At 49.2% G+C, this 14,660-nt stretch overlaps 1 protein-coding gene across 2 annotated transcripts in view; it reads left to right on the forward strand.

The window, feature by feature from the left end:
• The window catches only part of EZR (ezrin), a 52,515-nt gene extending 38,263 nt beyond the window's left edge, over positions 1-14,252 (forward strand). For both annotated transcript variants that reach the window (XM_025382179.1, XM_025382180.1), the window contains 8 exons: positions 499-645; positions 6,812-6,908; positions 8,181-8,344; positions 8,707-8,837; positions 9,979-10,139; positions 10,506-10,598; positions 12,465-12,716; positions 12,901-14,252. In XM_025382179.1, the coding sequence (XP_025237964.1) occupies positions 499-645; positions 6,812-6,908; positions 8,181-8,344; positions 8,707-8,837; positions 9,979-10,139; positions 10,506-10,598; positions 12,465-12,716; positions 12,901-13,065 (1,210 nt within the window). In that variant the 3' untranslated portion in view covers positions 13,066-14,252. The remainder of the gene's footprint in view (positions 1-498; positions 646-6,811; positions 6,909-8,180; positions 8,345-8,706; positions 8,838-9,978; positions 10,140-10,505; positions 10,599-12,464; positions 12,717-12,900) is intronic.
• The last annotated feature ends 408 nt before the right edge of the window (positions 14,253-14,660 follow it).

Raw genomic sequence — 14,660 nt, forward strand, 5'->3', positions numbered from 1 at the left:
GTCTCTGGCCTAGTCTTGCGACTCTGCATTATTTCAGCCTCTGAAGTTTGTTTGAGGTTTGAGCCTCAGATTTTGTGCTTCAGGGTTTCCTGTCTGGCCCAAGCATCCTTTGTGGAAGAAAAACAACTCGAAGCCCATGGGGAGGGTTGTGGGAGTCCCAGAAGACATATGTGTGGGCAAGAGAAGAAGGAGGATTGTGCCGAGTGATAAAACTTAAAAACCTGTCAGAGAAGCCGGTGTGAATCAGTTCTTCCTGAAAGTTTGGGGTTTGGTGGTGAGGCTGCAGGGCAGCACGGAACCCACCCCCGGCATAGCTTCTGGGCTGCCTGGGTCCCCTCCCCACCAGTCTGCTGCCTGGCCCCTGCCTGTCTGCATGCAGCACACAGCGTTGAGCCCATCCTACACAAGGCGCCTTAATTTAAAAATACTGGAAAGGTTTTAGTGTTCTGGATATTGAGTGCTACCAATAACTCTGCCTGTTTCACTCTCCCCAATTAGAGATAATGCTATGTTGGAATACCTGAAGATTGCTCAGGACCTGGAAATGTATGGAATCAACTATTTCGAGATAAAAAACAAGAAAGGAACAGAACTTTGGCTTGGAGTTGATGCCCTTGGACTGAATATTTATGAGAAAGATGATAAGTGAGTTGAAGTTCACAGTTATCTTCAGTAGGTGGGGTGGTGGGCCTGGAAACAGTGGCAAAATGGCAAATTTGTGGGTTATTTTTGAAGTTTTTATTTAGCAACTTACTATCCTGAAGTAAGAATCGTTTAAGGGCTTTTGGACTGCTGTGGCCCGCTCAGAGGGTGGTCCAGAGGTGTGTGGGTTATCCTCTCTCATGGTGGGCAGGGCCAATAGTGGGCTCAGACCTGGGAGAGGATGGCAGAATAGAGCAGAGGCTGCCTCTCCTCCCCCTGCCTCTGAGGTTCCACCGCAGCTACCTGCAGGTACCAGCACATCCATCCATAGCTACTTCACAGGCAGCCCAGCCAGTGCTGACTCCGGGCTCCAAGGTTTGTGCTAATCCAACCAGGAATGTTGATGGTGTGATGATAGACTTGAAGAGCTGTAAACAATAGCTTGTATGTGTGGACACTTTAGCTAATAGTCTGCAGGAGATTTCTTAATTACCTCACATTTAGTTAATGATGTTTGTTGAGTGAGGGCCTGTAAGCAAGCTGGGTACTGCAGCAGAGCCAGGCCTCTCCACAGGGACAGACAGTCCTGCTTTCAGATACAGGGCATTTGCCTGCTTTCTGCTGAGGATAAACAGGGAACGTCATCCTAGTTCGTGAGGGTAGGTTTCCCATGGTGAGTCCGTGACATCAGCATAAGCCTAGATTCTAGATTGATCTGATCAGAAGATATCTGAATTTAAGAGGCAGAAGGAAACTACCTCTGGAAAGAGAAGGGAGAGGCTCTTGACTGCCTCCTGCCAACTGTCTCTGTTCCGATTGTCCACAGTCAGCTTGATTGCTCTGCAGGGCTCCCCTAAACAAACCCTCTGATGGCCTCCAGCTTCAGGGGCCTGGCAGAGAAGGTGCCAGGGCAAGAATGCTCCTGGGGTCTTTTTGCCAAGCCCTGCCTTTTGGCCTGGGTTCCTGCTTTCCACGTAAGGAGGAGAGTGGCCCAGAGTTTCTGGATGTACCTGGTTTCCTTCCCAGCCTCATGTTGTTCCTTGAGATGACGGCTCTCCCCATTTCCCACTTGAGGCTCACCCATCTCACCTGTTCTCAAGTATTTCTGTTCTCAGCTCCCCCACATCTCAGGTTCCCCCAGAATCCTCTCTGGAGTTCTCAAAGGGAGTGGCGCTGCTCTCCACAAATGACCTGCACATGAGTCCATCTCTCCATTCGCAACCATGTGAATTCCTGCCAGAACCCAGGGCACAGATCTATTTCACTTGGGGGTCAGGGACCTATGCCAGTTGTGCCCAACCTCCTCTCACTTCCAGGGCCCACGTGGTGATACTGCACAGGGAGGGAGGCAGGCGCTGTCTGCTGGAAGGAAGGTGCCCATTAGGGATGGAGTTAGTTACGCAATCCAATGTGATTTACCTGTCAGAATCACAGGAGCTCCTCAGAGAACCTGGAAATGAGATATTGAGGACTCAGTTCGCTCCTACTCTTGAGTGTGCTGGATGTAGCACTGGTAAAGAAGCGGGAAAAAGCCAGGCACAGCGGCTCACACCTGGAATTCCAGTACTCTGGGAGGCCGAGGCAGGCGGATCCCTTGAGCTCAGGAGTCTCAACCAGCCTGGGGAACATGGCAAAACCCCGTCTCTACCAAAAATTTAAAAAATCGGCTGCCTATGGTGGTGCATGCCTGTGGTCCCAGTCACTCAGGAGGCTGAGGTGGGAGGATCACTTGAGCCTGGGAGGCAGAGGTTGTAGTAAGCCAAGATTGTGCCACTGCACTCTAGCCTGGGTGACAGAGCGAGACTGTGTTTCAAAAAAAATTTTAAAGAAGTGGGGAAAGTGGGTAGATACAGGAACTTGGAACCAGGACACCATCTTTCTGGGGGACCCCAGCGCTGAAGCCGTGGCTCTTAAGATAGCCATGCCAAGGAGCGGTGCACAAAGTCCTCGTGGGAACGTATGTGGGAAACTGCCTCTGCCTTTGAAATCTCTTGAATGACCAGATTTTGTAATGTGGCCAGGCCAGGGCTGTCCAAACAGGTTTTTCAACCTGCAGGAAAACAGCCATGAGCAGGAACTTGCTGATGTCAGCTTGTAGCTGCCCCAGCCCACGTAAGTGTCCATTTCTTCCAAGTAAAAATGTGAGCTGTGTGCCCTATTTAGTACTGGTCTAGCTCTCTGCTATCCCTCCCCCACCGTTGAGCGGTGAACCTGGCAACTCTCTCAGATGGTTCTTTTCCCGCAGAGCACACTGGGGTGTTGGGCAGGCTCACTTTCTGCCTCTCTTCTCCCCATTCCTGAAGGCACACCCCTCTCTTCACAAAAAAAGCATTTATGTAGATATTCAGTCAATTAATAGGCCCAAATTCTTTCCCTTTTGAACAAATATTGACAACTTGGTAGCAGCATAAGCAGGAGACTGTCCTGAAGTCTGAGGAGTGCTGAGAACAGCCAGCTGTTGTGCTGTTACCTCTCTCGGTGGAACTAGGAGAATTAGATATGCCTGAAACATTGTTCAGGTGAGAAAGCTAACCTATTGAATATGGAAATTGAGCTCTAAGAGATTTGTACTCTGCAAATAGTCTCTATTTTATTAAAACACTTCCCTGTTTAGTACTAGATAGGGTCTGGCTGGAAATCTGTCTCTTGGGGTCTCCTTTCATTGTACACGTAACCATTAAGTGGGAGCATGTAGGACTATTTGTCATCTTTCTTTAAACCCTTAGCTTGGACTAGGTGGGAGTATAAAGAGGGCAAAAACAGGTAAGCGCCCTCCTGACTGGCATTATAAGCTTGTGAACAGAGAAAGTTCAGTTTAGCTAGGTTAGAATTTGAAACCTGACACTCTCAGACCAAAAACAAAAACTAGACGAACCTGATCTATCTGTAGTCCTATAAAATCACTTTTTTTCCCCTTAGCTTCATCCTTCTTTGGGCAGATTTCATCATAGAAGTACTTCTGTAGGTAGGAGTTTCTGGACGTGCACTAGGTCCAGGGCTCCCATCTTAAAGGGAAAGGGCGCACGGGGAGCTTGGAGACTGGAACAGGAGCCACAGAACGTGTGTTTTCTTTAAATTCCTTGCAGATAGGTACTCAGGGCTTCACTTGCTGTCTCACGTCTCTTTCCATCTGCACATCACTTGTCACCTTCTGGCTCTCTAACACATTTCCAACAAAATTGCAGGCATCCATATCCTTCCTCAAAATGAAAGTGCATATGATATACTAGAGGTTAGGTTGGTTATGTTTTGTTCTTTTGATATAAAATTTAAATACAATGAAATGTAATCTTAAGTGTTCATTTGCTGAGTTTTGACAGATACGCCCGAAAAATGCAAAATCTTAAGACATATAGAACATTATCACCCTCAGCTGCATATTTTGGATTGAAATTTTTAAATCATTCATTCTTGCATTTATTTATTTATTTATTTATTTTTGAGACGGAGTCTCACTGTGCCACCCAGGGTGGAGTGCAGTGGCACGATCTCGGCTCACTGTACCCTCTGCCTCCTGGGTTCAAGCGGTTCTCCTGCCTCAGCCTCCCAAGTAGCAGCCTCAGACACACGCCACCACACCCGGCTGATTTTTGTATTTTTAGTAGAGACGGGGTTTCACTGTGTTGGCCAGGCTGGTCTCAAACTCCTGACCTCAAATGATCTGTCCACCTTGGCTTCCCAAAGTGCTGGGATTACAGGGGTAAGCCACTGTGCCTGGCCCATCCTTGCGTTTTAAAGTCATTTCAGGCTGGGCATGGTGGCTCATACCTGTAATCCCAGCACTTTGGGAGGCTAAAACAGGCAGATCCCTTGAGGTCAGGAGTTCAAGACCAGCCTGGGCAACATGGCAAAACCCCGTCTCCACCAAAAGTACAAAAAATTAGGTAGGTGTGGTGGCACATGCCTGTGGTCCTAGCTACTTGGGAGGCTAAGGTGGGAGGATCACTTGAGCCCAGGAGGCGGAGGCTGCAGTGAACCAAGATTGTGCCACTGCACTCCAGCCTGGGTAACAGAGTAAGACCCCATCTCAGTTTAAAAAATATATATTATTTCAAACTTTAAAAAGATTCTAAAAATAGTACAAATAATTCCTATATGCCCTTCACTTAGCTTCCTCAAACATTAACACCTTATGTAACCCTAGTCCAAATGCCAAGATCAGAAAATTAATGTTAATAGTCTCTAGATCTTATTCTCATTTTAATCAGTTTTCTCACTGATGTCCTATTTCTGCCCCGGGACCCTCTCTGGAGCCACACCTACAGTGAGTTGTTAGACCTCCCCGTCTCCTTTGATGTGGGATAGTTCCAGTCTTTTTTTGTCATGACCTTGATGTCTTTGAAGAGTACTGTCCATTGACTTTGGAAAGCCCTTGGATTGTCTGGTGTTTTCTCATTATTTGGAGTTATACATTTTTGGTGAGAAGAAAGTGCTGTTTTGCCCTTCCAGGGCCTCTTTCAAGGTGGCACATGTGGTCAGTATATCTTATCTTAGGTGGTGCTAATTTTGGTTATTAGTTAAGGTGGTGTCTGCCAAGTTTCTTCACTGTAACATCACTATCCTTCCCTTTACAATTGGTCAGTATATTTGGGGGAGATAACTTTAAACTATGTAAACATCCTAGTTCTAGCTACCATTGATGAGATTACTGTGGTATTTGAGAAATTGTGATTTTTAAAAACTTCTTTTTATATGTATTAGAATTCTGTAAGGAGCCCATTTCTTTCTCCATTTATTCAGTTATATTAATATGGACTCATGGATATGTGTTTCGGTCTTCAGGTTATGATCTACGAGTATGTATCTTGCTCAGGTTGTTTGAGATATAGCCTTTAGGAGCACCTTGAAGTGTGAGCCCTGCATTCTTTGCAGGCTTCCTTACTCTCTGGCTCTTCAAGATGCACCAAGTTCATCGTTTGTGTTCCCCATACTAGTCCTGGAATCAGCCATTTCTCCAGAGGCCTCTGTCTGGTCCCTGTTACTGGAGAATCACGCTTTCTTAATGTGTGGCCTAAGCAAGGACACTTACAAACCCTGTGGCCCCCTTCTCTGTGGACCCTGTTCATGTCCTATATGTGATCTCTTAGGAAAAAGGAAATCCTTGGGCTTTAATTTTCCAACTTTGGTCAAGAATTAAAAGAAGTTCTTTAACTCAAAAGTGAGTCATAATTTTCATGTTTAACCCTTTTATTTTGATACTGCAATTATGCTTATGAGTGGCTATGAATTGTTATATGAGGTTTCAAAGTCCTAAGAGGACAAACTTGCTAGACACACCAGAGAGCTGGAGGCCTAAGTTTTCTAAGGTCAGAACCTGTTTTGAGAGTCCTGTATAGAGACTGGATCCTAGCCCCTTGAAGTTTCAGGATGCCGCACACTGGCTCACAGTGCTATGTGCTGTGAAAACCAGAGGAGCAGAATGCATAGCAACGCCTTTGTCCATTTTTCTTGGCAAGCTCTGTTGAGTATGGCACATCTAGGAACATGATGGGATCTTGGCCCTCCCTGTTGGTTTCATAGAACTAAATGATCAGTAACTTAAATAACATTCAGCAAACAGAATGTAGCAGAAGAGCCTGCATGTTAAGGGAGGCCTCAAGGGAAAGGGAGGCAGCCCCGGGGAACCGTGTGTTGAAAGGTGGGTCTGAACCGCGGAGTTTGGGGCTGGATTTGACAGCTCTTGGATGCTGAGTTAAGAACTGTGTTGACATATGAGGAGAGTAAGTTAATCAGATCAGCCGACTGAAAGTAGGGGTGCTCCAGCACAGTGCTTGAGAGTGGGCTCTGGCAGGATGAGAGGTAGGCGAGTGTGGTGATGTGATGTGGGAGTGAACAGCAGAAGATACCTGAGGGGGGAGGGTCAAGGTGCCTGGGTAGGAATTGCAGTTGACCTCGAGATCACCAGCCTGGGTAATCATAGGTGCCCCAAACTGAGGAAAAACCAAAGGAAATGGGAACAGACTAAGTTTGCAGATGCCTTAAAGCCAGCCACTTGGCTTAACCTAGGACAGCTAGGAAATATTTGATAATAGCATATAACACATTATGCCTCCTGGGTTAAGAGGCATATTATTTTAATTGAAGTAATAAGAATTGATTTACGAATCTCTTAGCCAATCCACGAACATACGTATACATCTAACCATTCACTTTCTCTTTTTAACCTCAGGTTAACCCCAAAGATTGGCTTCCCTTGGAGTGAAATCAGGAACATCTCTTTCAATGACAAAAAGTTTGTCATTAAACCCATCGACAAGAAGGCACCTGTAAGTTCCAAAGGATTCTATTCGGGGACAACTGTTTTTCATTCTTATACTTGTCAGGGTAACAGATTTCTCTCTGTGATGAGTAGCCGGTGATAGTCCAAACTCCCTATGTGGTTACACTGAGGGCCAGAGATCCTGTGGGCCAGGCAGTTGTTGCAGCAGAGACCACTTAACTTTTCACATGATCTTCCTTATGAATAAAAGGGTAGTTCTGAGTCATTGGCCAGATAAGCATTTCCCAAAATGCTGTGTTTTTGGTGTGGAGAGCCAGCCTGCCTCCTGGAGCACCTGGGTGTGGGGACTGTCCCTGGCACCTGACCAACAGTGGGACCTGCGAGTCTCAAGGGCCAGATTTGCCTTTCAGAGCTGTCCTGGAACTTACCCAAGATAGGGACAGTCAGACTTACACCCAAGCATTGCTGGTCCCCAAGGTTTCATCTAGGCTTCACCCACTTCTGTCGTCAGAAGTGTGCGTCCTCACACAGGTGACACTAGCAGGCAGTCATTTTGGGAGGAGATAGTAAGAAGGTGACACTTCATGTCCTGAAATCTGAGAGTATTGATTGTAATAGCTGCAGAGACCAGTGCATTATGGAAATTTGTTTTGCTTTTATTTATTCTGCTGACATTTAAGCTTTTGTTAGCTCAGAACATTTGAGACATATGCACATAACTGTAGCATTATAGAAGGGGTAAGGATTTTGTTATCTAATCATAAATCTGATTCTCTAAAAAATTGCCACCTGGAGAAATTCTGTTATCCACTTTAGAGCCTGTTCTGAATTTTGTGAAAATTATAGATTGAAAACGACTTTGGTGGTCAGCATAGCAATAACAGTGTGGGAGGGGAGGCTGTGCCAGAGGAAGCTCAAATAGAAGCAGAGGCAATCCAGGCAAGCATTGGGGATGGAGCAGTGAGGCTGGAGAGGACATCATGAAAGGTGGCTACCTGGAAGAGCAGGCAGGTCTGAGACTTGAAGGGTTTCCCAAGGCTGAGAGTTCTCACCTTGGAAAAGCTTTGCAGTTTACGTGCAGCGGGATTTCAGTGTGCATGCAGCATGTACATACCCACATGTAACTGCACACATACGCAGCACATGCCCTTCCTCCACCCGTCCTGGGGAATGCACATTTCCAGTGCTGAGACGCTGCCATCCCTGTTCTGCTACATTTGTTCTTTTAGAAAATTTCCGGACCTTTGTGAAGTATGGTTTGGGAGAAGAAAACCAAACAAAGGAGCTTAAGTCCAGGTGGCCCTGTTCTGTTTTGTAGGACTTTGTGTTTTATGCCCCCCGCCTGAGAATTAACAAGCGGATCCTGCAGCTCTGCATGGGCAACCACGAGCTGTACATGCGCCGCAGGAAGCCCGACACCATCGAGGTGCAGCAGATGAAGGCCCAGGCCCGGGAGGAGAAGCATCAGAAGCAGCTGGAGCGGTGAGCGTGGGAGGCCAGAGCGGGGGCCTGTGTTCTCCCAGCTCAGCTACCGCCAGCCCTGCCTGCTGAGGCAGCCAGTGCCTGTCAGGTGACCGCGCAGCTGATGGGGAGAGCCTGGTGGAATGGAACCCAGTCGCCACACTGGGATCTTCGAGGCCTTTGTCTCTGGGAGGTTGCTGTGGTGCTGAGTCTGTTGTCAGCCCTGGAGCGGCTGCTCCCTCAGGCAGCTCAGGCTGGTGGCAGGCCAGGGTGGCCCTCAGGATGCCAAGTCCATCCTGGAGCTGCACATACCCGTGAAGTGTGTTGACCCCTCACTTTCCTGCCAGTCTAAATCTCCCTGTGCCTCTTTTTCCCTGCACCAGGCAACAGCTAGAAACAGAGAAGAAAAGGAGAGAAACGGTGGAGAGAGAGAAAGAGCAGATGATGCGTGAGAAGGAGGAGCTGATGCTGCGGCTGCAGGACTATGAGGAGAAGACCAAGAAGGCAGAGAGAGGTCAGGCGCCCTGGGGCTGGCACTCTACACTGGGTCATGCATTTCCACAGGGGCAGGGGCCACACCCACCCAACCACTGGAAATGAAACCAAGAACATGTCCCACACTGCAGACTCACAACCGAAATGATAAAATAGTTATTTGGTTTGGAAAACAATTCTGTAGTTCATTAACTTTGGTGCTCATTGTTCTAAGACATTGTATTTTATTTTATTTATTTATTTTTTATTTATTTTTTTTTTGAGACGGAGTCTCGCTCTGTCGCCCAGGCTGGAGTGCAGTGGTGCGATCTCAGCTCACTGCAAGCTCCGCCTCCCGGGTTTACGCCATTCTCCTGCCTCAGCCTCCCAAGTAGCTGGGACTACAGGCGCCCGCCACCTTGCCCGGCTAGTTTTTTGTATTTTTAGTAGAGACGGGGTTTCACCATGTTAGCCAGGATGGTCTCGATCTCCTGACCTTGTGATCCGCCCGTCTCGGCCTCCCAAAGTGCTGGGATTACAGGCTTGAGCCACCACGCCCGGCCAAGACATTGTATTTTAAAATTTCCCTAGTCCTTTGCAGTAAGTGCTCCATCACCCAGTTTCCCTGATGAGTACAGTAAGGTTTGGTGCGGTACAGTGATCTTCCCACAGTCCCACAGCCCATGAGTGACAGGGCCATGTTGCATTGTCATTGACCTCTAGACTAAAACCCAAAGGCTTCTTCAGAACCAGACTCCCCAGCACAGCTCCAGTCGACAACCCCAGCAGCTGGGCTGATTACATAAGGTGCCACAGATGCTGTGTTCACTGGCAGCCCTTAGCACAGATGGGAAGGGTGTTTGTGTTCTGAGTGGAGTGTGGGCCACCAGCACAGCGGGCAGCTGACCTGGGGAGAGTTAATGCCAAGAGGGTTGGGTCAGGCATGCCAGAGGGTGCCTGGCCCACCACGTTGGATGGGTTTCTAACCATCTTGAGGAAGTTGTCATGCAAACAACAGCAATGAGCTGTGAAGTGCTTTCCTCCAGGGTCACTGGAAGACATCCCCCCTTGACCTGTGACTTGGTCTAGGGCTCTGTGGCTTTGGGGGTGCAAATGGAAGGCGGGGGCGCCTAGGTTCCTGGGCCAAGGGCTTGAACGGCTCTGGCTTTGTGTCTTTTCAGAGCTCTCGGAGCAGATTCAGAGGGCCCTGCAGCTGGAGGAGGAGAGGAAGCGGGCGCAGGAGGAGGCTGAGCGCCTAGAGGCTGACCGCATGGCCGCGCTGCGGGCTAAGGAGGAGCTGGAGAGACAGGCGGTGGATCAGATAAAGAGCCAGGAGCAGCTGGTAGGAATGGCCTGAGTTTCAAGATGCTGAATTATAGAGAGGCTGCTTCTGAGGATGGAAAATGTGACACCTGCCTTGTAATAATTGTCATGTCTGGAAGCTGTAAGCTGATCTGCTGGGGACTGAAGCAGCTGGCGGGGTAGGGGCCGGGCTGTTGCCAGGGTCACCCGTTGAAGGTGGGTGTGGGCATCCAGGAAGTGATGGCAGGGAGGGTGCACGATGAACCCTGCTGGCCATGAAGTGGGGGTGACGGGGACTTAGATGTCACAGTGGAGGCTGCTCACCAACACACATTAACACTCATTCACAACTGGACTCTGTTGAAAGGATATCAGAAGTCACTTTAGCTTGGCATTCCCTTCCCAGGCTGCAGAGCTTGCAGAATACACTGCCAAGATTGCCCTCCTGGAAGAGGCGCGGAGGCGCAAGGAGGATGAGGTTGAAGAGTGGCAGCACAGGGTGAGTCTGCATGGGGGAAGCCGCACGGCCACGGCACCTGTTGCCCACTGCCTGGGCAGTGGGCCCTTCTGCAGGTGGGTGGGTTGGGGGAGAGGTCTGGCTCAGCTGCCATGTCCTACTGGAAGCTTCTGGGATGTCTCACGATCCTCTGCCAATACCAGTTGTATCACTGAAGTAGACATCCCCAAAGAGATGGGTTTGACTTTGTACATGAGTCAGTGCAGCTGCTGGATTCATAGAGGGAGGACTTATGATTGACTTTCATGACCTTGCTCCCTCCACCCCAAACGGTTCAGTGCTGATCTGACAGCCTCCTCTGACAGCTGATCTGAATTGGTTTTAAATCTGATTATATATGTGCCCCTTGCAATGGGGTCGCAGTGCCTGAAACATAACCTCCTGCAGCTGGTACATATAGCGGGCACCATGCAAAGATCCAGGTCCTTGGAAGTCTCTAGGCTGGAGCAAGAGCCGGGCTCTGCTGCCCATCAGCTATCTGACGGGGGGCTAGTAGCATCACCTCTCCCAGCCTCATTTTCCTTATTGTCTCAGGTAGTTCTTTACAGCCATGTGAGAACAGACTAATACAGATCGGCGATACCCAACTCATAAAGTTGCTCTGCAGATGTGAGGTCCCATGCCCAGGACCTGGCAAACAGAGGTTTAATCAGCTGTAGCTGTCACTGTGAGACGCACACAGAGCTTCTCTCTGGGAGAGAGAAGCTGGGATCCCCTGTGCCCTCCAGGAAGGCACAGCCCCTGAGAAAGTCTGGGGATGGTTCCCATTGGAGACTGCACACCAGGCTTTAAGAAGCTCTTCTCCTTCACAGATCCTCTGGCCTGTCCTTCCCCCACTGTGGCTTCTCCATCTGTGGTGGTGCCTTCTGGGGATGTGTCTCCTGGCTCTCCAGGGCCACTTCTGGCCAGTGCCTCCTTGCCTTTGTTCCAGCCCCCATTCCTGCTGCCGATCTGTATTAGTCTGTTCTCACACGGCTGTAAAGAACTACCTGAGACTGGGTAGTTAAAGAAGAGGTTTAATTGACTCACAGTCCCACATGACTGGGGAGGCCTCAGGAAGTTTATAGTCATGGCAGAAGGTGAAGGGGAAGCAGGCACACCTCTTACGTGAGGGCAGAAGAGAGAAAAGCAAAGGGGGGTGGTGCCAAACACTGAAACCATCAGCTCTCACTCAGAACCCACCCACTAGCACGAGAACAGCATAGGGGAAACCACCCCACGATCCAGTCACTCCCACCAGGTAACCCCCCCGACATGTGGGGATTACAGTTGGAGATGAGCTTTGGGTGGGGACACAGCCATATCACCATCCGAAGTTGCAAGCAGAAGACTTTGGTTCTTAGGTTTTTGAGAAAGTACCTGTTAAGAGGTAAGTGAGGAGAGCTGGCTCCAGCGCAGATCCACACTAAGCTCGACTTCAGGGCTGGGATGGAGGCGGGCAGGACTGGGCATGTGTGACGCTGTTGGAAGGACTGCAAGTGGTGAGCAGGAGACCACTTGATAATGACCATGGCATGAGGGGAGGCTGGGAACAGAGCCTGTTACTCATTTAACAGGATTTTTTTTCCTAAAAATTATATAACGTCTAGAGTTATAGACAGAAAAAAAAGAAATGGTAGTTTTAAAACTGCCCAGGCTCCGGCATCACAGTTCCTCTTCCTGTCTTGGATGCAGAGGGTTGTAAACCCCACATGCACTTTGAGGGGCTCTTCTTCGAAGCCATGGCCCAGCACGGTTTAGTGTTGCCTTAGCGTGCCAGGACAGAGGGAGGCAACAGTTGGTTCTTATAGCCAGGAGGATAGGACTTTTGGGTGAGAAGTCCTCACCTACTAATTTTGTTTTCCAAAGGCCAAGGAAGCCCAGGATGACCTGGTGAAGACCAAGGAGGAGCTGCACCTGGTGATGACGGCACCCCCGCCCCCGCCACCCCCCGTGTACGAGCCACTGAGCTACCATGTCCAGGAGAGCTTGCAGGATGAGGGTGCGGAGCCCACGGGCTACAGTGCAGAGCTGTCTAGTGAGGGCATCCGGGATGACCGCAATGAGGAGAAGCGTATCACTGAGGCGGAGAAGAACGAGCGTGTGCAGCGGCAGCTGCTGGTGAGGCCCAAGGGGCTGTGTGTCTCCAGGGGGCCTGCCTCGCTCTTGCAGCAGACAGGCTTGGGGAAGGCAGTGATGTGAGCCAGCCCCACCTAGCACCCCTCTTGCCCTTCCCATTTTCCTAGGGGAGGGGCTGGGCCATATGGGGAGGAAGGGACCTGACCAATGCTGCTTAATGTTGCAGACGCTGAGCAGCGAGCTGTCCCAGGCCCGAGATGAGAATAAGAGGACCCACAATGACATCATCCACAACGAGAACATGAGGCAAGGCCGGGACAAGTACAAGACGCTGCGGCAGATCCGGCAGGGCAACACCAAGCAGCGCATCGACGAGTTCGAGGCCCTGTAATGGCCAGGCCAGGACCAAGGGCAGAGGGGCGCTCACAGCGGGCGCTGCCGCCGGCACTGCCAGCCTCGCCACGCTTGTGTCTTTAGTGCTCCGAGTCTAGGAACTCCGAGAGCCCAGTTCCTTTAAAAAGCAGTTACCCAACAGAAACATTCTGGGCTGGGAACCAGGGAGGCGCCCTGGTTGGTTTTCCCCAGTTGTATCATAGTGCCAAGCAGGCCTGATTCTCGCGATTATTCTCAAATCACCTCCTGTGTTGTGCTGGGAGCAGGACTGATTAAATTACGGAAAATGCCTGTAAAGTCTGAGTAAGAAACTTCATGCTGGCCTGTGTGATACGAGAGTCAGCATCGTTAAAGGAAACCGTGGCTTCCATCTGTGCCATACTTGTTCTGTATTTGAAATGAGCTCAAATTGGTTTTTGTTTTTAATTTCTATGAAGGATCCATCTTTGTATATTTACATGCTTTGAGGGGTGAAAATTTTTTTGGGAAATTGAGTCTGAAGCACTCTGGCACACACACAATGATTCCCTCCTTCCGTCACTCCACGCAGCTGGCAGAGAGCAGTGATCACCAGCGTGAGTGGTGTATGTAGGACACTTGGATAAATTTTTTTTTAGTTTTTTTTTTTTAGGTTTTTTTGCTTAACAGTTAGAATACATTGTTGTACTTATACACCTTATTAATGATCAGCTATATAGTATTTATATACAAGTGATAATACAGATTTGTAACATTAGTTTTAAAAAGGGAAAGTTTTGTTCTGTATATTTTGTTACCTTTTACAGAATAAAAGAATTACATATGAAAAACCCTCTAACCATGGCACTTGATGTGATGTGGCAGGAGGGCAGTGGTGAAGCTGGTTACCTGCCTGCTGCAGTCACGTGTAAACAGGATTTTTATTGTTAGTGTTTTATGCATATAATGGACTATGCACACTTTTAATTTTGTCAAATACACACATGCCACTATGACCTTTCAGACTCCAGCCATGGAGAGACTGTTTGCTTGTGTTTGTAGTCTCTGCCATGGCCTTGGCAGGCTGCTGGAAGGCAGCTTGTGGAGGCCATTGGTTCTGCCCACTCATTCCTTCTCGTGCACTGCTTACTCCTTCGCAGCTAAGATGCCATGTGCAGGTGGATTCCATGCTGCAGACATGAAATAAAAGCTTTGCAAAGGCACGAAGCAGCATGGCTGTGTACTTGTGTGTGGGGTGGGAGGGCCACCGCCGACTCGCCTGGGCTCTATGCTGTCCTCTGGCTGGGTTTTGTGAGGGGCCATGGTGTCCCTGGGGGTACACTGGTAAGTTAGAGCTGACCAACCCAAGACATGGTGCTCCGTAGGTCACCTAACCTCCTCTGGAGACAGTTTCCATGGGAGAGGACACTCCAGCTCACCAGGCTCCTCTAAAATGCTGCTCACCGCCGGGTGCGGTGGCTCATGCCTGTAATCCCAGCACTTCGGGAGGCCGAGGCAGGCGGTTCACAAGGTCAGGAGATGGAGACCATCCTGGCCAACATGGTGAAACGCCGTCTACTAAAAATACAAAAATTAGGTGTGGTGGCGCATGCCTGTAATCCCAGCTACTTGGGA

Source organism: Theropithecus gelada, chromosome 4 (assembly GCF_003255815.1).
Source record: "Theropithecus gelada isolate Dixy chromosome 4, Tgel_1.0, whole genome shotgun sequence".
Taxonomy (NCBI): Eukaryota; Metazoa; Chordata; class Mammalia; order Primates; family Cercopithecidae; genus Theropithecus; species Theropithecus gelada.